The sequence below is a fragment of the Geotrypetes seraphini genome, chromosome 5, assembly GCF_902459505.1.
Source record: "Geotrypetes seraphini chromosome 5, aGeoSer1.1, whole genome shotgun sequence".
Classification (NCBI taxonomy): domain Eukaryota; kingdom Metazoa; phylum Chordata; class Amphibia; order Gymnophiona; family Dermophiidae; genus Geotrypetes; species Geotrypetes seraphini.
Window position 1 is genome coordinate 119183451 of NC_047088.1, and position 27890 is coordinate 119211340.

Here is a 27890-nt window from a genome sequence, read left to right on the forward strand (position 1 = left end):
TTTACACTGGTATCATTCATCTAAATCAGGGGTGTCCAACCTTTTGGTTTCACTGGGCCGCATTGGTCAAAAAAAAATGTTTCTACAGCAAGACAGAGGAGGGAGCTGGCAAGACGGTAAACACCCGGGGGCAGCAGAGGAAAACACTGCATCGTCCTCGACCGGGGCTGCACAAAATACTTCACTGAGCCACATGCAGCCCTCGGGCCGCAGGTTGGACACCCCTGATCTAAATAATAACCTCTTTTCATTTATCTTCTGTTGTTCACATTTTACACTGGTATCTTTCATCTAAATAATCACCATTTTCACAGATCACCCTGTATCACTTCTTTGGAATTTGTTTTATCAGTGTTTTTCTGTTTTGGCTGAAACACGGACCATATCGGGTCCCGTGATTTGATTACACCCTGTGTTTTGAAGGAATTATATACTGTGGTGCTCATAATCGAAAGAGAAAAATGTCCAAAAACTGGCCTAAGTCGGCACTTGGACGAACATTATAAAACTACATCCAAGTGCTGATAATGAAAACGGGTTTTGGACATATTTCTAAACGACCTAGGCCTTCATAGAGCCACTGAATGACCAAAGCTAAACGGGGCATTTCAGGAGAATTGTCGAGGGCAGGAGTTGGGCGGGACGTGGGCCGGCTTAGACTTAGTCGTTTTACTAATTCCCTCTAAGCCTCTCTTTCTAAGCCCTTCTACTTTTCATTGTAGTTTCTTTCTATATCAATTACTGTAAACCGTGCCGAGCTCTACTTCTGTGGAGATGATGCGGTATACAAACTTAAGGTTTAGTTTAGTTTAGTTTAATCAAAAGTTATACAGCCCAGGATCGACAGAACTTGGACGTTGTGACTTAGACCATGTAAAACATGGTCTAAGTCACAAAAACCCACTTAAACCCACCAGATAAGCACTGCAAACACATAATACAAACCCCCACACACTACCCCAGTGATCACTGACCCCCCAACCTCATAAAAATCGTAATCACACCTTTAAAATTCAGCCTCCAGACCATCATCACCTGGCAGCCTGGCATAGGAAAGCCTAGTCGTCCAGCACAGACGCAGCTTAAGCCATCTTGGGGGTGGGTTAAGGACCCATGGAGAAGAGGACCCATTACCATAAGCCCCTGCAATCACTGCATTGATACTTAAATACGTGCACTCCCCTATACACCCCCCAAAACCCTTTTGTACTGGCATATAAGTGGCTTCTGCAGCCATAAGGGCTATTAGGGTGGTAGATAAGTGGGTCTAGGGGATCCTGGAAGTGGTTTGTGGGGGCTCACCATGACCTATAAGGGAGCTGTAGTGAGATGAAGACATGACACCCTTTTTGTGAAGTTCACAGCAGTGACCTTTAAGGTACCCCACTATTTAGGTGCCATGTCTGGGTGTTCAGTCCATCACTTTGCAGACCCCCTCCCATGTCCAACAGGGCTTGTTCTAGGCATTTTTGACTTGGACGAAAACTTGGATAAAAATGTGGTATAAAGATTAATGATTTAACGACTTGGATGATCAGATCGGCAGTACGTATAGTTAGACGATTTTCGAAACAAAAAAAATTTTGGACATATTTTTCTAAAATGTGTCCTAGGCTGTTTTTTCTTTGGACAACTTGCGACTTAGACGAAAAAGGGCTTAGACATTCCTTTCAATTATGCCCCTCCACATTTTTACACAAGCCTTGAACAATAAAGAACTGTTCTTCCAACTCAACTGTTCCACCTTCTGATATTAAATTGGAAGCCACATTTGGATCTATTTGGGAACCTTTTGATTTAGATAAAGAGCTTAGTCCAATGGTCATAAAAGCTACAGATGTAATAATTCTCCCTTCTTTTTCATGAAATATATTGGTAGTTTATATAGTAAAGCAGAATATGTATAGTAACATGTGCCATTAACCATAATATTGCATTGATGACTCCAAGCTAGTTATTGGGTGATAATACATTACTACAACTACATAACATTATTACTTCCACACTACCAATAACACATGCCATGGTAGTGTACATAGAATAGCAAATACTGACCAGATTTCCGAAGGTGGCGGATGGACTGTTTGGCTGAGCGCTTCGCTTCAGAGTGCTCATTCATTATTGCCTTTTTTTCAATAAAGAAAATTACCTGCAGCAATGCCGAAGTGGAGGGGCCGTAGCACCGCTGGAGCCTTGCAGTGTTTGGGCCCAGCTGGTCTCGGCAATATTGATGAACTTCTGCACCGAATACAGGACATCACGGGTGTGTTGGCACGCCCACTGGAGATGCACCGTGGCGAGACGGAGGCGTTCCACATGGGCTTGGAAACCACCTTGAGCCCCAACGCCAGAGTACCTCCCCATCCTCCTCTTTCTCAGATTGCCAGCTCCCCTCGGGTGGAGGAGCCATCGGAAAATGGTGAGGGACTCTCCCCAAAGGCCATTGGGAACATAGAGGGGAGCATGGAGCTGGACCCCCTGTCTTTACAGAGGACTCCATTGGAACCTGGGGATATGCATACACCGCGGTTTGTCCGTGAGCAGGAGAGCCACAGTCAGGAGGGAACTTCGGTTGGTGAGAATTTTGACTCTAAAAAACTTTCCTTTACATTAAAGAAATCCCAAGAGGTAACTCTTGAGGCAATTTGGAACCTTGTGGCGGATCTAGCTAAATCAATTAAGCCCCAGCTGTCTCAGCTGGAGCATAAGATTAATACCCAAAAAAATGAAATTAAGAATATCAAAGTTGATTTATAAGATTTAAAAAATTCAACATTGAATTCTTCCCAAGAAATGAAAGTTTCTAATCAAGTTACTAAAACACTGGTGAGAGATAATATCAACTTAAGGAGAAAATTAGAGTCTCTAGAAAATTTCTCCCATAACAATAATCTTAGACTAATTAATTTTTCTAGAGTTGCGGTAGTAACTCCTAGAGACATGCTGAAACATTATTTTATGGAGGTCTTAGAAATTAGAGGAACTGTTACCGCCATTCACCCGTGTATTATTTACCTATTAAAAGGGAAGAAAAATTAAAGGAAGATGATCAACAATTGCTTAATATTTCTACAATGTTGGAACTCTCGGACAGGGAAGTGGCAATGTCGGCAACACTTCTTCTTAGCACCGGATAAGAATTGGCTATTGAGACTTTTCTTTAAAAATAAACAGGGGGGGGGGGGTGTCCAAGCTCTAGACAAGATGGAAGCCTGAATTTTGTTCTCCTCCTTTGCCTCTCTAATTTTCAAAGCCAGACTAAACCTATATATCTGAAAACAGTTTTTTCTTTACTGTACAAATAAAGGGAAATGTCGTCGTCAAAACCATGTAAAATGGATGTGGCTGCTAGCTCATCTGCTGGCTTGAAAAGAACCAAACCGGATCCACTGACTCCTGAGAAATTATCACCTGAAAAGAAAGCCACTACAGCAAGTGACATTGTACTACATGAGCTTCGTGCTCTCAGGGAACTGACAACTAAACATTTTGAAACTACAAAAGAACTAAAGGACGACCTGGCTGAGATCAACCCTTCATTATCCAATTTTCAGCTTTGCATTGAAAAGCTTGGAGCACGTGCTGATACTGCAGCACCGGAAGCAGCATAAGCTCAGAGCCATATAGACAAACGTTTTAAAAAACTTGAACAGGATCTGGAAGATCTGGCTAACTGGAGCCGCCAAAATAACCTATGCATCATCGGTTTAAAAGAAGGAATTGAGGGATCTGATATGTCTGCCTTCCTGTAGAAATGGTTGCCTAAAGTCTTACCATTAGAGCCTGAAACTACTTTGGATATTGAACGCTCTCACCGAGTACCCTCAAGACTGACCCAGAATCAATCTTCTCCGCGTCCGATTGTTGTTAGATTCCTCTGCTTTCAGCAAGCCCTGAATGTACTCACCACTGCTAGAACACATGCTGGACTGATTATCGATGGAAGAAAGATCTTCATTGTTCCTGATTTAGCCCAAACCACAGCTAGAAAAAGGAAGTCCTTTCTGGCTATGAGATCCAGGCTGAAATCTATGAATGCTCGATATGGATTACAATACCCTGCACGAATGATTGTGATCATCAATAATGCTACCAAGTATTTGACTCACCCGATCTACTTCAGGCACACTTGGATCACATTCAATCTCAGGGAATGGGAACCTGACTTTCTCTCCTTCACATGCTAGTTCCTGTCAGACGCTATCAACAGGCTTGATTTCTGAAAAATATCCGTTTTCTCCTTCAATTGTTGTTGACCTTTTTGTTCTCATCAAATTAAACTGAGTTCACTTTTATATATCTCTGTGTTTGGATATTGAGGTATTCTAAAGTTATTAATTTCATATAGATATCGCTGTGCATCCGCCACCATTTGTAATGCTTTCCTCTCCCCCTTGCTCTTGGCTTTTTCCCGCATTTACTATGACTCCGTTTTCCCACAGCATCTCTTGATCTGCTTTTGGTTTGTCTATGTCTGATAAATCTCCAACCTACTGATAACCACCCCAGACTACAAGATTTTCAGAAAAGAAATAAAAACTATACTCAAGAAATTCCTGAAACAGTCCTAACTTCACGTACTCTTAACAACTCTAGAAATGACAAATGATCTACTCTTTACAACTCTAGAAATGACATTTGCTCTTCCATTGTAACCCCATTTATAAATCTTTTGTAATCCGCCTTGAACCGCAAGGTAATGGCGGAATAGAAATCTCTAATGTAATGTAATGTAATGTTATTCTATTCTTCCTACTTTTCTTAATACAGTACTGAACACCCGTATAGTTTCTTTCTACACAATCTTCCTCTTCTCCCCATATTTACCTTTCTTGTTTCTTTGCACTCATAACGTACTTATATTATTTCTCCTTTTGCCTGAGAAAATCAAGCGACTACCGCATGGCGATCACGCACGTTTCCTTACCCATATCATTTGGTTTTTCATTTTTACCCTTTTGTCCTGTCGGTTTCCTTCCTCCCCCTGTCGCTCGACTATGGATTATGGAGTCTTCCTGATTCTAACTACGATCATAAGTTTGTGTACATTTCTATCCCTAGGATTCTCTCGTATTACGCTTTATAATGTTTTTAATACGATATTTTTTTTACTTATTCACATTTATACTGAATTAATATTTCCTCTCTGACTTGTCTATCTGTTTATTTAACTCCTTTTCTGTTTGCGATGTCATACTCCGTTTATAGATGTTTCTTTTCACCACTTTCTGTGTTCTCCTTTGTCCTCTGTGTGTCCCTCCATCTTTCATCGGCTGTTTGGCTATGGACCATGAAATTTTATTGGAGTTTCATTGGGGTTTTGTTTTGTTTTTTTTGCTGCGGTTTTGTTTATCTCCACTTTTTACATTAATTTCATTTGCTGTGGGAGATCGGTGTGGATGAAATTGTGGTAGGGAATTCGGCAGGGCTCCGTGGTCGGCGGTCGGGTAGCCGAGGGGGGAGGGCGTGCGGGAGATGGGGGAGAACGTGGAGAGCTCTTGCTTTCTAATTGAATATATCTTTATATTGTATTATATATTTTCCCCACCTCTATTACCCATGTGTTTTCTTTGTAGTATATCTTATTATGTTTTCAAAATGCTACCCCATATACCTTATGAATTGTTTTGTGTGTTTCTGATTTTCTTACTTACGTGTCATCGCACTGCTCATGATATTACATCTCCGTTGTTACTCCCTAACATGTTCAGAATATGTATTTTAGACCCCTTCTGCGATGAATTACACTTACTTATCCTTCTCATGAATTCTCCAAATACCCTGACCACACCTCTAATTCATTATTACTCTTTCTTATATAATATGTTAAACTTTATGTCATATCCCCTGCAAGTCATCTTATAATCATAAGTATATGGTATAATGCATTCAACTCCTTATCTTTATTTATTTATTTATTAGTCATTTTTCATGAACATATCAAGTATACACTTGTACAGAAAGGCGGAGTTAATTAAAGAAAATAAAAGTCCTCAATCATAGATCCAAAAAGTAAAGCAATGAGTGTACTGAAATAAAACATAGAAATATAAAGAATGATAGTTCTGTTATCTATATAGATATTAGTGTTATGACTGAATGCAATAATATACTGTTATTTTATTTATATAACACTGTTCTTGTTTAAAAATCAATAAAGAATTATAAAAAAAAGAAAAAAAAAGAAAGGAAAACAGGGATACAATCAACTGAAGGAAGTGACCAAATTAAACATTGAGCACTCATGTTGTTATCCCAGCTTTCAGGTGTGCAGCTGACAAAAAGGATATCAGTTGTGTAGGGTCAAAGAAAACATATTTTTGCTTTTATTCAATATCACACATTTACATGGGTGTCGTAAAAAGAAGGAAGCTCCAAGGGCAATAACTCCCGGCTTCAAAATCAAAAATTCACGTCGACGTTTCTGGGTATCTCGTGCCAGATCTGGAAACATTTGTAATCTAAATCCCAAGAATTCTTTTAACTTATTTTTGAAATAAAGTCTCAGCAACCAGTTTTTATCTGGTGCCAAGGCAACAGTAAGATGTAAAGTTGCAGGTGTCGCTGTTTCCTTATCCGACTGTTCCAACATCAACGAAACATTTAAGTTCTGTTGAATCTCTTGTGGTGTCTGTGGTTTTTGATGTTGTCCTTCGTCCCTTCGTATGGGCAAATAATAGACCTGAGTAAATGGTGGGAGCAAATCTTCTGATATATGTAATGTAATTTATTTCTTATATACCGCTACATCCGTTAGGTTCTAAGCGGTTTTCAGAAAATATACATTAAAATTATAAGTAAGAAAGGTACTTAGAAGTTCCCTGACTGTCCCGAAGGCTCACAATCTAACTAAAGTACCTAGAGAGTAATAAAGTGCATAAAGTAATAAATCTTGAAAAAAAAAAAATGGTGGGAGCAAATCTTCTGATATACCCAGTACTTCAATCATATACCTTTTTATCATGTCTCTCGGAGGTATTGTTGCCACTCTAGGAAAATTGATTAATCTAAGATTGTTATTACGAGAGAGATTATCCAAAGCTTCCAATTTTCTTCTCATATTTATATTATCTCTCATTAATGTTTCAGTAAGTTGTTTAGTGGCATCGAATATGAGTCTTTGAAGGTTCTGCATATCAGTTTGTAAACTTTTAATATGTGTTTCATGGGTGTTTAATTATTTGTTCAACTTGGCAAATTTGAGGTTTAATAGATTTTGCCAGGTCCGCCACTAGATCCCATATCGCCTCAAGAGTTATTTCTCGGGGTTTCTCTATTGTAATGGATTTTCAAGCAATGTTGGAGGATTTAATAAAACTGACCTGTCTTCCGTAGAAGCTGTTCCCCTGGAAGCTGTGCTCCCTCCTGCTGTTTACGCCCTCAGCCAACACAGGACTCCCAAACAGGAGTCCAAATCCAGTCTTCCCCTGTCTGTTATCCAGAGCCTCAAGGGGCCAGGAGCTCACCGCCCTCCGATGGCTCCTCCACCTGAGGGGGAGCTGGCGGTCTGAGGAAGTAGGGGAGGTGCTCTGAGTCGGGGCTTACAGCAGATCTCCAATCCCGGGATGACCGCCCCTGCTCGCCGACGAGAGCCTCCAACGGGGGACGCCGACGCCGCCTCCGACACTTCCTGCATCCGGCGGATTAACTCCTCGATGTTGCTGATTCTGGCAGGGTTTGGGGCACCACACCAGGCTAAAGCGGCACTTCGGGCCCCTTCTTTTCGGCATTTTTTTGTAAGAACACGTCTCAGAAAGAAAAAAAAAACCCCGAGTTTTAGTCGGGAGTCTAGCCAGGATGCTCAGCTAGCTGCCCCATCGGCCATCTTGGATCTCAACTCCTTATCTTTAGTATAAGCTCTAAAATCAATTGCTTTATCGTAGAAGTTGATTGTTTAATGCTTACCGATATTTTGAAGTTTTACATCTGTCTGTTCTATGTTTGATTTTCCCTTTTTACTTAGTTTTACTTACATAATATTTTTTTAAATATTGCTTAACTTGATGATTTGATTAGTCTTTATCTATCCCTTAAGCTGCCTAATATTGTACTTTCATGACTCCTTCCCACACTGTAGCGCTCATATAGAATGAATTCCCTCCCTCGATCCTTACTCACTAGATCCCTCTGTTGTTATATAATTGAACTCAGACAATGAACTACTACTGTCTTTCTTTCTTCTTTTAAGTTATATATTAACCGTTTCATATATAATTGCAATGTCTCTTTATTTAATTTTGCTTTATTTCTATTGATTCATTGTTTTTTAGCTCCAATTTTGATGAATATTACTCTTTGTGCTACACATGGATTGCAAGCAATACATCTGTCTATTTTAATTATCCTATTGCCTGTTATTTAATTAACTACCTATTTTAACTCATTTTTAATATTCACTTTTAATGAACTATACCGTTATTTTGCTATGCTTTAGTTCATTCTTAAGTCTGACTCTCTCCTATGCTTGGATCTTATCAGGTGTTCTTGGGGTTTTTTTTTGGGGGGAGGGTATAACTATTGCTTAGCGTAATGAAATCTATTAATTTGTAACTGCCATCAAGCTATTTAATAATTTAATTCAATGATATTCTACTCATACTAAACTTTGCTACTTATGAATTTTCCTTAGTGGCCCTTCACATCTAGATTCCTCGATAATTTCTAATTATTAATTAACAGATGAATTGCCCCTGTCTTTCTTCCCTCTAGGTACTCATTAATAGTTCCATCCACATCTCTAGATATTTATTAATTGTTTCATCTATTACTGAATTTCTTTGTATATTGAATTTTCCTTAATGACCCTTAATATCTAGATTCCTAAGTGGTTTCTAATTGTTACTTAATTGATGAATTGCTCCTATTATTCTTCTTCCAGATACTCATTATTTGTTTTCTTTTGATAACCGCAATGTCATATTCATAATTATTGCTTTAACTGACATTATTTTATATTTTTTACACTCTGTAATTTGATGACCTACCTTTATATGTACTATGAATGATTTCCAGTTATGTATTTGTCTACTTTTTCTTGCTGCATTGTTTGAAATCAATTTGAATATTTGACCTAATTTGTTCAGAACAACCAGTTTTCATGAATTACATACTTTATATTACCACTGGACTTACATTCATATTCTATACACTGTGTATTGCACTATTTGACTTCTCTTATGTTATAGATTTACTTTTTTATCTTCTACTTTCTCCTATCATTCCACTTTTCTATAATAATTGAAGTTGACTCTATCACTGACTAATTGCATTACTATTAATATTTTTAATTATTATCCATGTTTTCCCAATAATTGCTTTATTTGTCCTCCATTGTTGATTTCTTGGTATATGCAAACAAGTCTCATTTTCTTCTTGATCCATGTACTTGAATTTATAAATAATTTCTAGCACTATTTCTATTACTGCTATTTGGTTCCTTGATTCTTGGCTTTTCTATGTTATGTCTCATCAATAGGAGGATGCCCTCTTCAGGCGTCCCTTGTCTCTCTGCTTTTCCCCCTTTCACTTTCAATCTTTGCAATCCGGCTGAGCCTTCTTTAGCTCTTTATGCCTCTACTTCTCCTTCTCCCTCAGAGGTCCCTCTCTTTTTTCTCTCATTATTTTTTGAATTACAGTGCCATGTGCATTTAAACAGTTCTTTACACTACTATGACTGACAATAATACATTTTCCAACCTCTCTTTTACCTCTTGGAATGTTAATGGTCTGAGACATCCCATAAAGAAAAAAAAATCCTTACTCATCTTAAAAAACTTAAGCCCTCCATTGTCTTTCTACAGGAAACCCATATCTCTAATCTTTCCCATTACTTAAGTAATAATAACTGGCTGATCTATCTAGCGGAGGCTCCAGCGCTTGGTAGAAAACATGGTGTTGCGATCTTATTTAACAAAACTATTCCAGTTCAGCTACTAGAAGTCAAATATGATTCTGAGGGCAGATGGTTGATTGTTAAGGTAAATATTCTCTCGCAGGAAGTTCTTCTTGTTAATGTATATGCCCCTAATGTAGATTCTCCTGAATTTTTTACTCAACTTTTCCACACCCTTACCGAGTTTGTACACCCATCCCTCTTATTATAGCAGGTGACTTTAATCTAACATTAGATTACCTGGCTAAATAGACAATCCTCCAGTGTCGTTGTACATCTCTAAAGCTAATATGTCTTAAACTCCTTGCTTAAACACTATTGATCTCACGAATCATGGAGGCTTCAACACCCGGATGATAGGGATTATACCTACTTTTCCTCCCCTCATAAAAGTTACTTAAGAACTGTTGCCTAACCTACTCTCCACTTCTATTAATTCTATTGTCATTTCCGATCATGCACCCATATCACTTGATTTAGGTTGGGATGCTGTGACCCCTACTAAATCTCCCATTTGGCGATTGCCTAATCACCTTCTATCTGATGAATCTGTTAGTCTAAGGATTTCTAAATTTATTGAATTCTTTCAGTTTAATAACTCAGATTCTATGGACCCCCTAATTCTATGGGAAGCCTTTAAGGCTTCATTAAGAGGAGAATTAAATTGTTTTTTTTATTTTTGGTGTGTTTTTTTTTAATTCTTTATTCATTTTCAAACTTACAATAAGTATGATAACAATTCCAAAGAAATTAACATTAAATGTATAACTTATGAATCATCAATGGTACAAATGAAATGCTGCATATCTCCCACCTATCCCCCTTCCCCCCTCCCTAACATATAATCAATACTTTATACAATATGTAACAATAAAATTACCCCCTTCCCCTATTGAACTTGTAAACGTAAGGGAAAAAAAATAAAAAATAAAAATTATCATCTAATCAGTACAATATTTTGTTAATGGCTCCCACACATCTTGAAATTTCCTAAAACAACCTCTCTGAATAGCAATAAATCATTCCATTTTATAAATATGACATAATGAATTCCACCAAAAATTATAATTTAATCTACTCCAATTTTTCCAATTATACGTAATCTGTTGAATGGCAACTCCAGTCATTATTAGTAATAATTTGTTATTATTTGTAGAAATCTGACTCTTTGCTCTCATTTCCATACCAAACATCACAGTATCATAGGATAATGCCACTGGGTTATCTATTAAACAATTAATTTGGTCCCAAATTGATTTCCAAAAATTCATAATAAATGGACAATAGAATAATAAATGATCTAAAGTCCCAGCTTCAAGATGACAGTGCCAACATCTATTAGACTTAGAGCTGTCTAATTTTTGTAACCGAACAGGGGTCCATAATGCTCTGTGTAACAGAAAAAAACAATTTTGTCTCATAGATGCCGACACAGTACATCTCATCCTCCAAGACCAAATTCGTGGCCATTGAGATGCAGTAATTTGATGCTTAATCTCAATGCTCCAAATATCTCTCAGACCAGTGTTTGGTTTCTTTTTAACAAATCCGTTTAACAATTTATACCACTGGGCAGCCTGGTGACCCAAGAAGTCCGTCTGAAAACATAAAAACTCTAAACTATATTGATTACTAAGGTTTTTCCATTCAGGGAACCCTGCCTGAATGGCATGCTTCAGTTGCAACCATCTAAAACTTTCCGATTTATTAAGGCCAAATTCAAGTTGCAACTGTGAAAATTCAAGCATTTTACCATTAGAGATAACATCCTTTAAAATACATATTCCTGCTATCATCCAATGCTTCCAGACGAGCCTTGCTCTGCCAATTTGTATCTTGGAGTTCACCCATATAGACTGATTTGTAGATTTGTGAATTGGAATAGCTGTTAAATTACTTACATAGCGCAATGTTTTCCATGTATCAGCTAATATTCTGTTATTCTTACTGTAACTAGGCAATTTGATACTGAGCACGTGACAAAGACGTAATGGAGACATGAGTTGCCATTCTAGCCACAACCAATCAGGGAGCTTTTCCATGAGCTCTGGGAGGACCCAATACATACCCTGATGCAAAATATAGGCCTGATGATACCTATAAAAATTGGGAAAATTTACCCCACCTTCTAAAATTGGTCTTTGTAGAGATACCAAGGCCACTCAAAGTTTTACCCAGCCAAATAAATTTTATAAGAATACTATTTAGTTTTTTATAAAAAGACCCTTGAAAATAAACCGGTAACATACCCATCTAATAACAAACCACAGGCAAAATCATCATCTTAACAGTTTGAACTCTCCCCAACCATGAAAGATGTAAAGGATTCCATTGCTCACACATTTATGTAACCTTCTGTAATAATGATTTTTCATTTATTTTCATTGTTTCCTCTATCGTACTTTTAATCCAAATGCCTAAATATTTTATTCCATCCTCCCTCCAAAGAAAGGGAAATGAATCAAACAAACCTTTTGTACAATGAACATTTAGTGGAAGAATTTCTGATTTACTCCAATTTATCTTGTAACCTGAAAATTTTCCAAAATTCTCAATTATTCCAAGTAAGCAAGGAATGGTTGTCTCAGGATTTCTCAAATAGAGCAATATATCATCCGCATAAACCGAGACCTTATATTCCCGATCTTTATGAGGAATACCCTGAATCTCCTCCGCTTGCTGAATAGCTAATAACAAGGGTTCCAATACAATATCAAAAAGCAAAGGAGATAAGGGACAGCCTTGTCTAACCCCCTCTGCAACCTAAAACCTTCTGAAAAATTATTATTAATATACAGTTTAGCAACAGGGGAACTATACAATGTTTGAACCATTTGTATAAATCCTGAACCAATACCAAACCATTCTAACGCTTGATACATGAAGGTCCATTCAACACGATCAAAGGCCTTCTCTTTTTCTGTTTCTCTTGATGAGAATTAAATTGTTTAAATTGAAATAAGATAGAAAAGAACAGCACAATCTTGAGTTGCAAATCAAGAGTCATGAACATGACTTTTTTCTCACTAATGATAAAACTCTTCTCCCCCAAATTTATAAATTAAAATACTCTTATAATAAATTAGCAACTATGGCAGCACAGTAAGACATTTTTACCACCTCTACTAAATACTATAAGGAGATGAACAAAAGTAGTAAAATGCTTGCTAATTATCTTAAACGAAAATGAACTAAAATACAGATTTCCTCTATCAAAACTCCGGATGGGAAACTCCTCTCTTCACACTCTAATATCTTACAGGCCTTTCATGATTTTTACTCTCAGCTTTATTCCTCCGAAATCATGCAACAGTCGCCCTGCGCTGAAGATTTCATGACTACACTTCAGTCTCCTAAACTTAGTACATCTGATATAGAAAAACTTAAATCCCCCTTTGACCCATCAGAAATCCTATTAGCTATAAAACACCTATCTTCTGGTAAATCACCCGGTGCTGATGGCATTACAGTAGAATTTTATAAACTCTTTCACAACAAACTTTCCCATACTCTCACAACTCTTTTCAACTCCTTAGATCCGCAAAAAGTATCCAGTAGTTATTTTTTAGATGCTATTATTACGGTTATTCCAAAACCTGGCAAAGATCCACACCAAATTTCAAATTATAGACCTATCTCTCTACTTAATATTGATTACAAAATATATAGTAACATAGTAGATGACGGCAGATAAAGACCTGAATGGTCCATCCAGTCTGCCCAATCTGATTCAATTTAAATTTTTTAATTTTTTCTTTGTAGCTATTTCTGGCCAAGAATCCAAACCTGTGCTTGGGTTCCAACTGCTGAAATCTCTGTTAAGACTTACTCCAGCCCATCTACACCATCCCAGCCATTGAAGCCCTCTCCAGCCCATCCTCCACCAAACGGCCTTATACAGACACAGACCGTGCAAGTCTGCCCAGTACTGGCCTTAGTTCAATATTTAATATTATTTTCTGATTCTAAATCCTCTGTATTCATCGCACGCTTCTTTGAACTCAGTCACAGTTTTACTCTCCACCACCTCTCTCGGGAGCGCATTCCAGGCATCCACTACCCTCTCCGTAAAGTAGAATTTCGTAACATTGCCCCAGAATCTACCACCCCTCAACCTCAAATTATGTCCTCTGGTTTTACCATTTTTCTTTCTCTGGAAAAGATTTTGTTCTACGTTAATACCCTTCAAGTATTTGAATATCTCCCCTGTCTCTCCTTTCCTCTAGGGTATACATATTCAGGGCTTCCAGTCTCTCCTCATACGTCTTCTGGTGCAAGCCTCCTATCATTTTTGTCGCCCTCCTCTGGACCGCCTCAAGTCTTCTTACGTTCTTCACCAGATACGGTCTCCAAAACTGAACACAATACTCCAATGACCTGTACAGGGGCATCAACACCTTCTTCCTTCTACTGACTACGCCTCTCTTTATACAGCCCAGCATCCTTCTGGCAGCAGCCACTGCCTTGTCACACTGTTTTTTCGCCTTTAGATCTTCGGACACTATCACCCCAAGGTCCCTCTCCCTGTCCGTGCATATCAGCTTCTCTCCTCCCAGCATATACGGTTCCTTCCTATTATTAATCCCCAAATGCATTACTCAGCATTTCTTTGCATTGAATTTTAGTTGCCAGGCATTAGACCATTCCTCTAACTTATGCAGATCCTTTTTCATATTTTCCACTCCTTCGGTGTCTACTCTGTTACAAATCTTGGTATCATCTGCAAAAAGGCACACTTTTCCTTCTAACCCTTCAGCAATGTCACTCACAAACATATTGAACAGGATTGGCTCCAGCACCGAACCCTGAGGGACTCCACTACTCACCTTTCCTTCCTTCGAGCGACTTCCATTAACCACCACCCTCTGGCATCTGTCCGACAGCAAGTTTCTGACCCAGTACACCACTTTGGGTCCTAACTTCAGCTCTTCAAGTTTGTTCAACAGCCTCCTATGAGGAACTGTATCAAAGGCTTTGCTGAAATCCAAGTAAATTACATCTAGCATATGTCCTCGATCCAGCTCTCTGGTCACTCAGTCAAAAAATTCAATCAGGTTCGTTTGGCACGATTTACCTTTTGTAAAGCCATGTTGCCTCGTATCCTGTAACCCATTAGATTCAAGGAAGTACACTATCCTTTCTTTCAGCAACACTTCCATTATTTTTCCAACAACTGAATGAGGCTCAACGGCCTGTAGTTTCCTGCTTCATCCCTGTGACCACTTTTATGAATAGGGACCACATCCGCTCTCCTCCAATCCCCAGGAATCACTCCTGTCTCCAGAGATTTGTTGAACAAGTCTTTAATAGGACTCACCAGAACCTCTCTGAGCTCCCTTAGTATCCTGGGATGGATCTCGTCTTGTCCCATCGCTTTGTCCACCTTCAGTTTTTCAAGTTGCTCATAAACACCCTTCTCCGTGAACGGCACAGAATGTACTCCATTTTCTCGTGTAACTTTGCCTGACATTCTCAGTCCTTCTCCAGGATTTTCTTCTGTGATCACAGAACAGAAGTATTTGTTTAGCACATTTGCTTTCTCCTCATCACTCTCCACATATTGGTTCCCAGCATCTTTTAGCCTAGCAATTCCATTTTTCATCTTCCTTCTTTCACTAATATACCTGAAAAAATTTTTGTCTCCCTTTTTTACATTTTTAGCCATTTGTTCTTCCGCCTGTGCTTTCGCCAGACGTATCTCTCTCTTGGCTTCTTTCAGTTTCACCCTGTAGTCCTTTCTGCTCTCCTCTTCTTGGGTTTTTTATATTTCACGAACGCCAACTCTTTCGCCTTTATTTTCTCAGCCACTAGGTTGGAGAACCATATCGGCTTCCTTTTTCTCTTGTTTTTATTGATTTTCTTCACATAAAGGTCCGTAGCCATTTTTATCGCTCCTTTGAGCTTAGACCACTGTCTTTCCACTTCTTTTATGTCCTCCCATCCTAACAGCAATTTCTTCAGGTACTCTCCCATTGCATTAAAGTCCGTACGTTTGAAATCTAGGACTTTAAGTATCGTGCGGCCGCTCTCCACTTTAGCCGTTATATCATACCAAACCGTTTGATGATCACTACTTCCCAGGTGAGCACCCACTCGAACATTAGAGATACTCTCTCCATTTGTGAGGACCAGATCCAATATCGCTTTTTCCCTTGTGGGTTCCATCACCATTTGTCTGAGCAGAGCCTCTTGAAAGGCATCCACAATCTCCCTACTTCTTTCCGATTCCACAGATGGAACATTCAAGTCCGCATCTGGCAGGTTGAAATCTCCCAACAGCAGAACCTCCTCTTTCCTTCCAAACTTTTGGATATCCACAATCAGATCCTTATCAATTTGCTGCGATTGAGTCGGAGGTCTGTAGACTACACCCATGTAGATAGAAGTTCCATCTTCTCTTTTCAGAGCAATCCATATCGCTTCTTCCTTTCCCCAGGTCCCTTGCATTTCGGTCGCTTGGATATTGATCTTTACATAGAGAGCTACTCCTCCACCTTTTTGACCATCTCTGTCCTTCCTAAAAAGATTATATCCTGGTATGTTTGCATCCCATCCATGTGATTCACTGAACCATGTCTCTGTGATAGCGACAATATCTAGATCTGCCTCTAACATCAGGGCTTACAGATCATGAACTTTGTTGCTTAGACTGTGAGTATTTGTGGTCATCGCTTTGCAGCTATTTTTCAGCGATAATCTCCTTTTTCGTATGGATTTTTGTTTCGTTTCACTTTCCGTTGCAATACTAAGAAATGAGTTACTGATATTGTTTATGTTGCAGTCTTTACTACTATCACATCTTTTCTTTTGCCGGGGGTGGTCTCTATAATTGTCCTGCGTACATACACCACCCCCACCTTCTAGTTTAAATGCCTAGAAAAATATTGTCTAAATTTCTCTGCAAGGTTTCTTTTTCCTGCTGTAGTAATATGTAGCCCATCAGTGCAATATAGCTTCTTGTCCTTCCATGTATTTCCCCATCCTCCTATGTACCTGAAGCCTTCTTGATGACACCAGGCTTTGAGCCATCTATTAAAGTCCTCTGTGTTTTTCACTCTTTGCTCTCCCTTTCCATATGCAGGCAGTATTTCAGAAAAAGCTAAAGTCTTTACAAAAGTTTTCACACCCTCACCAAGCTCCTGAAAAGCTTTCTGTGCTGCAAGTGTGGAGTTGTTGGCCAGGTCATTTGTTCCCAGATGGATAACAACATCAGTATTAAAATCGTTAGTTTCTTCCTTAATTATAGTCTGTATTTGCCTGTAACTCTTGGTAGCTGATGATCCTGGAAGACATTTCACTATTTTGGTCTCCTCGCCTTGTGTTCCAAGGTTAATGCCTCTGATGATGGAATCCCCCAACAATAATAGTAATAGATATATGCTTCTATCCTATCCAATAGACTCCAATGTTCAATGGGATTGCTCATCTCTCCTCATCAATTAGCTTTATGCCAGGACGGCTTATAACTGATAACTCCCGTCTCTTTTTCCATCTTGCTTCCATTGCACGTGCCTCCAAAGAGCCTTGTATAGCCCTCTCTCTTGATGCTGAAAAAGCATTTGATAGAGTAGAATGGTCTCATCTTTTTCATACTATGCACTGGTTTGGATTCCCATCGCAGTTTATTAATTATGTTAAAATCCTCTACTCCTCCCCCAAGGCCTCTATAATTACTAATAACATTCTATTGACTTCTTTTAGACTACATAGAGGTACCCGACAAGGTTGTCCTCTCTCGCCTTATTTATTTAATATCGCTCTTGAGGACCACGTGATGCTGTGAGCCGGCAAGCAGCTTGCATTGCCTGCTCCGGAACCTTGCCCCTCTGAATCCTTGATAGCGGGAGTTATAGTGATCGTACTCACCAGCTTCTTTTTGGCATTGGTGGGGCTTTCTATGGACAGATTTCTGGTTAAAAATCCGACCGCAATGTCGTCAAAAACAGCGAAAAAAGATAAGGAAAAGAGCAGGCTGACAGAGGAGAAAATGGCAGAACCTCCGGGTGGTGCGCTCAAACAATTCACAACGGAGAAGCTTGCGGAACTCAAACAGCTTATTGCCCAGGCCCTCACACCCTGCATGGAGCAGTTATCGGCACAACTCACCAAGCTAGTATCCCTCCTGGAAGATCATTCTAACAGAGTTACTGCCTTGGAGGAGTGTGTCTCCATGGTGGAGGATGGGGCCCAAGTTGTGGACACGGAGGTGTCTCAGCTGAAAGTACAACTACGCCAACATCAGGAAAAGCTGGAGGACCTGGAGAATAGGTCCCGCAGGGGCAATTTACGTTTCATGGGGTTCCCAGAAATTATTTCCGACTCTGTGCTTCTTTCTGTTATGGAATCATGGTTGGCCAGCGAATTGCCCATGCCCGCCTCATTGGGCCCGGCTAGATTCGAATGTATTCACAGAGTAGGGCCTCGTAATGGAAAAGATTAGAGGCCTAGGGTGGTGATTGGTAAATTTTGCGGGAATTTCGCCTAAAACGGGACTCTTTACAGTACGAGTCCACTCCAATCCGGATTGGACAGGATTATTCGTCGGCTTTGACGGACAGGAGGAAACATTTCTATCCAATCTGCAAGAAATTAGCGGATCTCAAATGCCGTTTTTTGTTTCTCTACCCAGCTGTCTTGAAAATTCACCTCGATGGTAAATGGCATGTGTTTGACTCAGACATTCTGGCTGGAGAATTTGTCAACAGGTTGGGATCCGTTACTCCACTACGCTCCTGACCTGTTTTTGCATATGTTATCCATGCCTGGTGTTTCTCTGTTTTATTTTGTGGTTGTATAATATTCCTGCACTATACAATGTTTGTGTGTACAAGAGGGACAGGTTCCGATGGCACTAGAGACGTGCTCTACCTTCCAGTGTCCGGTTGGGTGCTGGATGGCTTTTGGTTTTCAGGGGGAAAACGGGTTGTTGAGGGATTGGGGGAGGGGTGGGTAGGGTTATGGGGGTTTGGGACTGTGATATTTATGCTTTATCTTCCAGAGTGTGTTTGTTCGTGTGTTTGCTTTTCTAAGTGGGTATGTATGGTTTTTTACTTCCGGTTGTCCTCTGGGTGAAGGCTGGGCACCCAGGGGTCCACAGGGATTGCAGTTGTGGCAGGTATGTTTTTGTGGGCCGGGTGAGTGGTAAGACATTCAGGATTGCATCTTGGAACGTTGGTGGCATTACTTCCCCAGTGAAGCGTACCAAGATACTGAGAAGACTAAAACATCACAAGGCGGATCTTGCCTGCTTGCAGGAGACACGATTGACTAGTACTGAGCATGCTAAACTGCAGAAAGGATGGGTGGGTCAGATCTTTCATTCTTCCTCCTCCACTAAGCATGCAGGGGTGGTGCTTTTGGTACGTAAAGGATTCCCTGGGAGGGTAGACCAACTATATGCTGATGCCCTGGGAAGAATTCTTTAGTGTCGAGTGACTATGTCTGACCGAGTGTTTAACCTCTTAATTGTGTATGGTCCGAACCAATATGATCATAACTTTTTTAAGGCCTTGGTTCGAATTGATAAAAGAGACCCAGACCACTCATTGCTTGTTCTGGGGGATTTCAATCAGGTCTTAGATAATTTTCAAGACAGATCTGGACCGGGGTCCACACAGAGTACTTCCCTGGGTAAAGGCCTCCCTTATTTGTGCGAAGCCCTGGAGTTACTTGACCCTTGGCGGTTATTACATCCTCAGGAGAGGGATTTTACCCATCAATCCCGCGCACACCTTACCTATTCTAGACTAGATTACATTTTAGTTTCTCGGACTTCCTTTTCTATGATTTACTCCTCAGACATTGGCCCCCTTTCTGTTTCAGATCATTGACCAATGTGGGTTGACACCCTCTTGGGGGACTCTCCCTTTTTGGGGGGTTGGCGCTTCCCTTCCTATTTGATAGATAATCCTGATTTTGTCAAATATATTACCGAAAAATGGGAAGATTATCTCCGTTTTAATGCTCAACATCGGGAGACGCCGCTCTTGTTTTGGGAGGCGGCTAAATCAGTCCTCCGGGGGGATGTTATCTCATATGTGGTGGCTTACAGGAAGAGAATAGCACAGGGCATTATAAGGCTGGAGCGGGAATGTTTGGTGCTTAAACGACAGCATTTGAATCGGCCCACGCCTCACTCTGGCGAGCAGTTAGCTTCTGCACAGAATGCCCTTAACACTTTACTTCACGAACGTGCAAAAAAATCGTTATATTACTCTAAATTTAATTACTATAAAACATGGGAATAAGCCTGGCAGATTACTGGCTACCCTGACGAAATCTAAATGATCTAATCGCTTTATCCCCTGTTTACATCTACCTGATTGTACGAAGGTGGGCAAAACACGGGATATAGCGGATTGTTTCTTTCGTCATTATAAGCAATTTTATTCTTCTGTGGAGGGGGATGGAGGGCCTGACGCTCATGACTATTTAGAGGATGCAGGTATGCCTCGATTATCCTCTCCAATGCGCTCGGCTTTGAATAGGCTGATACAGGGGAAAGAATTACAATCTGCTGTCAAACAGATGAAGAATCGCTCGGCCCCGGGTCCTGATGGGTTTTCCCCAGAGTTCTATAAACTCTTGTTCACGCACATTTGTGGCCCTTTGGAGGCTTATTACACCCAGGTGTTGTCAGATGGCGCTTTTACGGCGGGTTCTAATCATGCTTACATTACATTAATTCCGAAAACCGGATACCGATTTAGAATCCTATCGTCCTATCTCCCTTATAAACGTTGACATAAAAATCCTGGACAAAGTGTTAGCTAACTGGTTGGCTACGTTACTCCCTCAACTGATTCTACCGGAACAAGTGGGATTTGTAAAACACCGCCATTCGGTTTTAAATGTCCAAAGGCTGTTGACGGCTATTCATAGAGCTCAAGCTACTCATACTGCAGGTATTCTTGTTAGCCTTGACACCGCCAAGGCTTTTGACCAGGTCAATTGGCAATATTTGTTTACGGTACTTACCTACATGGGAATCACGGGTTGGTTTCAAAACATGATTTGATTGTTATATTCTGCCCCGACAGCCAGTGTTTTGGTCAATGGCACGAAGACTGAGCCTTTCCCCAAACTGAGAGGTACAAGGCAGGGTAGTCCTCTGTCCCCTTTGCTGTTTTTGCTTTATTTGGACCCCTTTTTACATACTTTACTAAGGGATGATGATTTGATTGGTCTCCCGGAGGGAGATTCCCAATTACGCGTACTAGCATTTGCAGATGACATGTTGTTGACTTTGTCTGATCCACAATCGTCCTTGGCTATTCTGGACGAGTTTAGTTTATACTCGGGGCTAGTTCTCAATTTCCAAAAGTCGATAGTGTTGCCCTTGTCCCGGGAGGTTCCTGGCACCTGGAGGGGAGATTTTCCTTTACGTTGGGCATCTGATCACTTGACATATTTGGGGATTAGGATACCTATGGATCTAACTAGATTGTACACCTTGAATGTTTTGCCACTTCTGACTCTTACTCAACAAAAATTACAACTTTGGAGGGAATTCCCTCTGTCACTGATGGGTAAAATTGCATTGTATAATATGGTATTGGTGCCTCAATGGCTTTATGTTTTTCAAATGCTCCCTATCTTATTGTCTGCTAAACATGATAAATTGGTGGGGAAATGCTTGACATCCTTTTTATGGAATAGGAAGCGAGCAAGATTGGCTTTGTCTGTCTTGATGCTTCCCAGGTCCCAGGGGGGATTGGGATTACATAGTTTGCGTTTGTTTTCACAAGCTTGTCAAATGCGTCATTTAAATGACTGGTTCCGGGGCACCCGCCATTTTTCTGCGACTGCCTCGGAGCTTGTTCTTTGTGACCCATATCACTTTAGTTACTTGCTCCACACACGGCATCTCCCGAGTGGATATAGTGGAGGTATGTTCATTGCACTGCTCCACCTGGCGGAGGTTATGTAAGTCTCTGTGTATCCCTCCTACTGTGACGGCTTATTTGCCCTTTCTGGACAATAAGGACTTTACTCCTGGAACGTCTACTTATCCATTTTCAGTATGGAGAACCACTAATATTCAATACATTTTCCAGGTGGTTACCTCACAGGGCACTTTGCCAACTTTTACAGTGATGCAAGCTGATTATCAGTGGACACCTGGGGATTGGCTGGCTTATTCTCAGATGGCCTCATATGTGAGGTCTCTTCCGAGGGAAGGCCTTACCAACCGTAGTAGGGAGGCTCTCTCGGAAGCTTTGTGTTTGTCAGCTCAGACCCAGATTCCGTTGAAGTTTCATATCCGCTATCTTCGTGAGAGTCTGGGATCCATTTCTTATGATCATTATGCTACTCTATGGTCTAGAGACTTATCCTGTGTGGTTACTGGCTTACAAATTCAAACTGGACTTAAGAGAATTTTTGGCATTACACCTCAAGTGACTTTGATTGAAATGAATTACAAATTTCTTCTTCGACTTCATCGAAGTCTATCTTTATAGAGCCAGTTTATCTTTATAGAGCCAAACTCAGTACCACCGAAACTTGTCTCAAGTGTAATCAACCTTTGGCTTCTTTGGGACATCAATTTTGGTCTTGCCCTCTGATTCAGGGCTTTTGGACCCAGCTGCACCAACATATTACTGCTATGTGGCATCATGGTTATATTCAGGGTCCTGAGATGCTATTTACCTTGGACCGCCTTCCTCGAGTGTCTCCGAAGGGTTTTCGGGGGTTCTTGGAGAGAGCCTTCTTGCTGGGAAAAAAAACTATTCTTCACTGTTGGATTGTATCGGACTCACTGACCTTGTCGCATTGGCGTTCCCTCATGCTTCATCAGGCTTCTATGGAGTGTCTTTCTTTGCCAGCTATGGACTCACCTAGGGGACGTACTTATTGCTCCATTTGGGAGCCTTTCTGGCTTACTTTAACCCACAAAGCTCGCAGTAATTTGTTGAACCCATGATTTTTCTTTCTCTGGAAGATGGTTTTTCTTTTATTCTTACTGTGCACATTGGGCGGGGGGGGGTGGAGGGGGGAGTGCATTTGATCTGTTAAGCTGTACATTTATGTTCTCATTTGTTCTTATTGAAAATTTAATAAAAATATTTAAACATAATATCGCTCTTGAACCCCTTCTCCTAGCAATTAACTCATGTACAAAAATTTCTGGTATCCTCCACAATGACATTGAATATAAACTTACTGCATATGCGGACGATGTACTGCTTTATCTTACAAATCCTGATCAATCTCTTCCTGCCCTATTTGATTTAATCGGTGCCTTCTCTCTCTTTTCTGGTTACAAAATTAACCAACATAAAACTGAAGTGTTGACACTTAATATGCATTCTAAACCGGCTTTGATTCAACCTTTCCATCTTCTTTGGTCCCCCATGTGTATGAGATATCTAGGAATTGACTTATATACTACTTTGCCTGCTACAATACATCACAACAGTGAAAAACTTATTGCTCATGTCAAAACCTTTTTGCATTCATGGCACCCTCTTCATATTTCTTGGTGGGGCAGAATTGAAACAATTAAAATGGTTATAGCCCCTAAAATAAATTTTATCCTTAGTATGATCCCACGACTGTTTCCAGCCTTGTTTTACAAATCTATTGATAAACATCTTTCATCCTTTTTATGGAGCCAAAAACCACCGAAAATCGCCCTTAAAAAGCTTAAAGCTCCTAAAACTGCAACGGGAGTATTATTGCCTGACTTTCAGACATATCACAAGGCTTTTATACTACAACAATCTAGCCAATGGTTCTCTTCAACCTCTAGCTATTGTCCTCTCTGGTTACAGTTGGAACACTCCCTCTGTACCTTCTTTCCTTCGCACAACTGTCATCTCACTCAAAAATTCACGAGAACAATCCTATCATCTCTCAATCTGTTTCCTGTCTACTTGAGCTAGATCACTTACTTAAGGTATCTATTTGTACTTCCTCTTTGATTTCACTGTGGCACAATCCACATTTTTTAATTGACAAAACACCAATTTTATGGTCTTCTTGGGCCAAATTGGGGATTTGGTCCGTTAACGACATTTGTACGCCAGCCTTATGATTACTGACTTTTTCAGAATTATGTGACAAATTTGCTCTACCAGCTTCAGCTTTTTATCAGTGGTTACAACTTACTACTGTCATTACTAAATCAAAAACTTTACAATCTGTAGTGATTGGAACCCCTTCCTTGCTTTCATACTGTTCCCTGCTTACTACAACTGGTCATGTCGCATCTCGAATATATAAGCTACTTATCACTCCTTATACAAATACAGATGCACCATTACGTAAGACGTGGGAACTAAATGTGGGACATCCAATACTACATAAACAATGGTCGAATCTTTGGTCCAAAATCATTAGAACAGTCTCCTCTGCAAACTCAATTCAATCAATGTTTTTCCTAACCACAGAATGAATTGGACACCCCAGAAGCTACATATTGCTGGTCTTCTTCCTTCTAATACATGTTGGAATTGTAAGTCTCTCCCTGGCACATTTCTTCATATGATATACGAATGTCCTCTACTTCAACCCTTCTGGTTGGATCTATGGTCTCTTCTTCGTCAGATTTTTAACATCCAAGCTGCTCTTTCTCCCTCAATCATATTATTGAAATCTGAGGCTCCTATGCTGTGGCCAAGCCAGTCTCCAAGTCAATGGGAAAACCCGGCTCGGACCACAAGTAAGAGTTATTGTAGTGCCCTTTATGTGGTTATGCGAAGGAAAACCCGGATACTGGATTTCTGCGAACCTCACCAGTTTTATTAGTGTTCCCAAATGAAAACAAGAAAAAAAAACATTCAAACTTGGTTTCTTAGACTTTCTTAGGTGCTTCCTGTACTCTCATATAGTTCAGTCCAGGTGAGTCATATGGGGCTTGACTCAGGATCTGGATAGTCCATCTTTACCAAAATAATCAGAATTCAAAACCAAAATTCCACAGTAGTTCAGTGCCTTCACTGTCTCATATCCCCTTTGGGATTTACCAGTTTCTCCTAACCACAGTTCCTGGCTTTACAGCTGAGCACGGCCCGTGCCAGCTTTCTCACGTCCCAGCTATCTTCACAGTCACAGTATAAACAAAATTAACTTTGCTTCTTGCTTTAACATGCTGTTCTCCCACGGAATATTCACAGCCCTGCCTGACAGGCTCTGCGGGCCACGCCTCCCCTTAGTTTAAGGTCTTCAGACCCTCCCGATATGACCCTTATCTGCTTTATCACCTGCTCCTAGAGAGTCTGAACACTGGGTTATTTACAGAAGCATTCTCACTCAATTAAGCAGGGCTGCCTCAGCCCTGCTTGCAGCCATGCTCTGGCTCAAGTTTAAACCCAACGGAAAACTTTCTTTATAGGAACGAACGGGACCCTTACACACTGTACCCTTCCAGGTCCATGCCCTCATCACACATACTATCCCCAGGGTCACTACACATTTCCCACTCACAATCTTGGGAACCCTGGCTTTCCACTCCCACATCCACTCCTGGCTTTTCCTCCCATCCCCCTCTCTGCAGGCTGGCTGGCTCTCCTGTAACATTCACTTCAGGATAAATGCCCAGCCATTCTCCCTGAGTATTACTGGGCCAGTCCCCATACCTCCTGGGGTTTACCCTGCCCCTCCTTGTGAGCTGGCCTCTGGCAAGATGTCCTTGCTGGGGATTAGGCAGCCTGTGGAAGCTAGGAACACCGTGGGTTGTTTGGCTCCCGTAATCAGAGCCAGCTGTGTCCTCCTCCTTCTCTAGCTGATTTCCTATTTGAGGCTTTTCAACCTGCACACTACGGAGGCTGACTTTACCCCTTCTCAAGTGGGTTTCAGGTTTCTCCCTGACTCGGGGAAAGGAGTGATAAGAGATGTTTCCAGCTTTCAATGCCCTCCCTGCCTGAATTTTGGACTGAGCCACACTCTGACCACTTTCCTTTCTTGCTGCTTGAGCCAGATTATGGTTGTCAGCAGGATGTTCCTGCTTTACCCTGGTGCCTGCAGGTTTAAGGACTTTACTCTGGGCTGGTCCGATTACTTTTCGGACCGTGACAGGAGCTTCCCTGTCACAATGCTTAACTTACCTCCTGCCCAACACACTTTATTCGATAAACTTATTATCATAGCGCTAAGGCTTATACTCTCTAATTGGAAGTCTTTTGATTCAATTTCCATACATTTTTGGTTTCAATCTGTGCTTCTCCAACACAAATGTGAATTCTTGATTTCTACCTACACACCTTTGTCTTCCAAGGCTCGTCTAAAATGGTCTGCCTTTATAGATTATCTAGATCATCTCTGAATTTTATTTTATTTTTTCTCTAGCACTGTACTCCTTTTTTATGCTCATATTTCTATTCTCCTTTGTAGCTTCTCTCCTCTTCTTTCTCTCCTTTTTCTTCTTTCTTTCCTTGACCTCTGAGGAGGGATTTTCCTTCTACTTCTCCATCCTCCTTTTCCCTTCCTTTCCTCTGATAGCTTCTCCTCTCTACCGACTTTACTTTTTTCCTCTCCCCTCTTTTTCTTTTCTTTCCCTTTCCCAACTTGTCTTCTCTTCCTACCTTTTTTTCTTTGCCTTTCCTTACTTTGTATAATAATTGGACAGGCTTGAATATTATCTTATGCTATATTCTCAATTATCAATTATTCTCAGATTGCTTATTGTTATCAATTTTTTTGACTGTCCTTGATTGTTCCTTTATTACTTGTACACCCTTTTCCTTTTTGTACCTTACAAAAATTTAATAAAATTTCAAGTTAAAAAAAATAAATAAATAAACAGAAAGAATTTCTTGGGTATAAGATACAAATGTTTCCAGATCTGTCATGAGATACACAAAATCATCGACGTGAATTCTTGTTGTTAAAGCCAGGTGTTATCGCTCTTGGGGCAACCTTTTTTCTTCATCACCCATGCAAATGTGTGATATTGTATCAAATGTAAAAATATGTTTTCTTTGATCCTAGCCAACTAACAACCTTCTTGTCAGTGGCTCACCTGAAAAAAAGGAGGGGAAATATGAGTACTCTTTGATTGATTGATCTCCTTTTTCAGCTAATACAATCTTTAGTTCTTCGTTTTTATTTCCTTATTATAATTATTGCTGATTCTACATCTTGGACTTTTTTGAGGACATGAGCTAAAGTTAAGCTATATTTTTTTTTTTATCTTATGATAGTAGATTATAATTTGTATTGTTTTGTATTGTATTGTATTTTCTGCTTAACTCTACCTTTCTGTACAAGAAGATACTTGATATGTTATTGAAAAATGATAAATAAATATATATATAAAAAAGAATAGCAAATGCTTTTAGTCTACAGTATACATCAGTTTATATTTCATTTCAAGAAACATTAGTTTTTATATGTGAGCATTTTGCTTTTTTATTTAGTACATGAGTTGCAAATAAATCTTCTAACTTTTCCTAGGGCAATGCCGGAGAACCAGGAGTACTTGGCCAGAAAGGCGAGCGAGGCTACCCAGGATCATCAGTAAGTACTTTCTCTTTTGGTTGCTAGGACTTTACAGAATTTAAACTGAATCAGTAAGTATACCTGAAAGTAAGCAACATTAACCTTGAATAACAAAGAGGGGCATTTCAAAATGACATCTAAATCAGAGTTTAGACATTTTGCGGAACAGCACATAAATCCAGTAGCGAACATGACCATTTTCAAAAACAAGAAGACGTCTATCTTTTTGTTTCGAAAATGGTTACTTGTCAGATTTTTTGGGCCTCGTTGCCTCTATCTTTTTGAACCATTAACCCCCCCCCCCCCCCCCCCCCCCGCATTTTTAGTAGATTGTCCACCAAAATCCAAAAGCTTAACCTACAAATCACGTACATATATCGACCACTCCAAATTCTGGAATAAAACAGATGCTACAATCCAAGAATGTGACCCCAAAGACTTCATCTCACAATGGTGCAATATAAGTACAACTACCCTAGTCGAGCTAGCCCCAATACAAACAAAAAACAGAATCAACAGACATTCAGACAAATGGTTCAACAATGAACTACTCCTA

The 27890-nt window shown here is 40.1% G+C and overlaps 1 protein-coding gene across 7 annotated transcripts in view; it reads left to right on the forward strand.

Annotated features, from left to right (window-relative positions):
• Positions 1 to 27890, forward strand: part of COL6A3 (collagen type VI alpha 3 chain) — a 1265605-nt gene that overhangs the window by 735641 nt on the left and 502074 nt on the right. For all 7 annotated transcript variants that reach the window (XM_033946673.1, XM_033946674.1, XM_033946675.1 and 4 more), the window contains one exon: positions 27290 to 27352. In XM_033946673.1, the coding sequence (XP_033802564.1) occupies positions 27290 to 27352 (63 nt within the window). The remainder of the gene's footprint in view (positions 1 to 27289; positions 27353 to 27890) is intronic.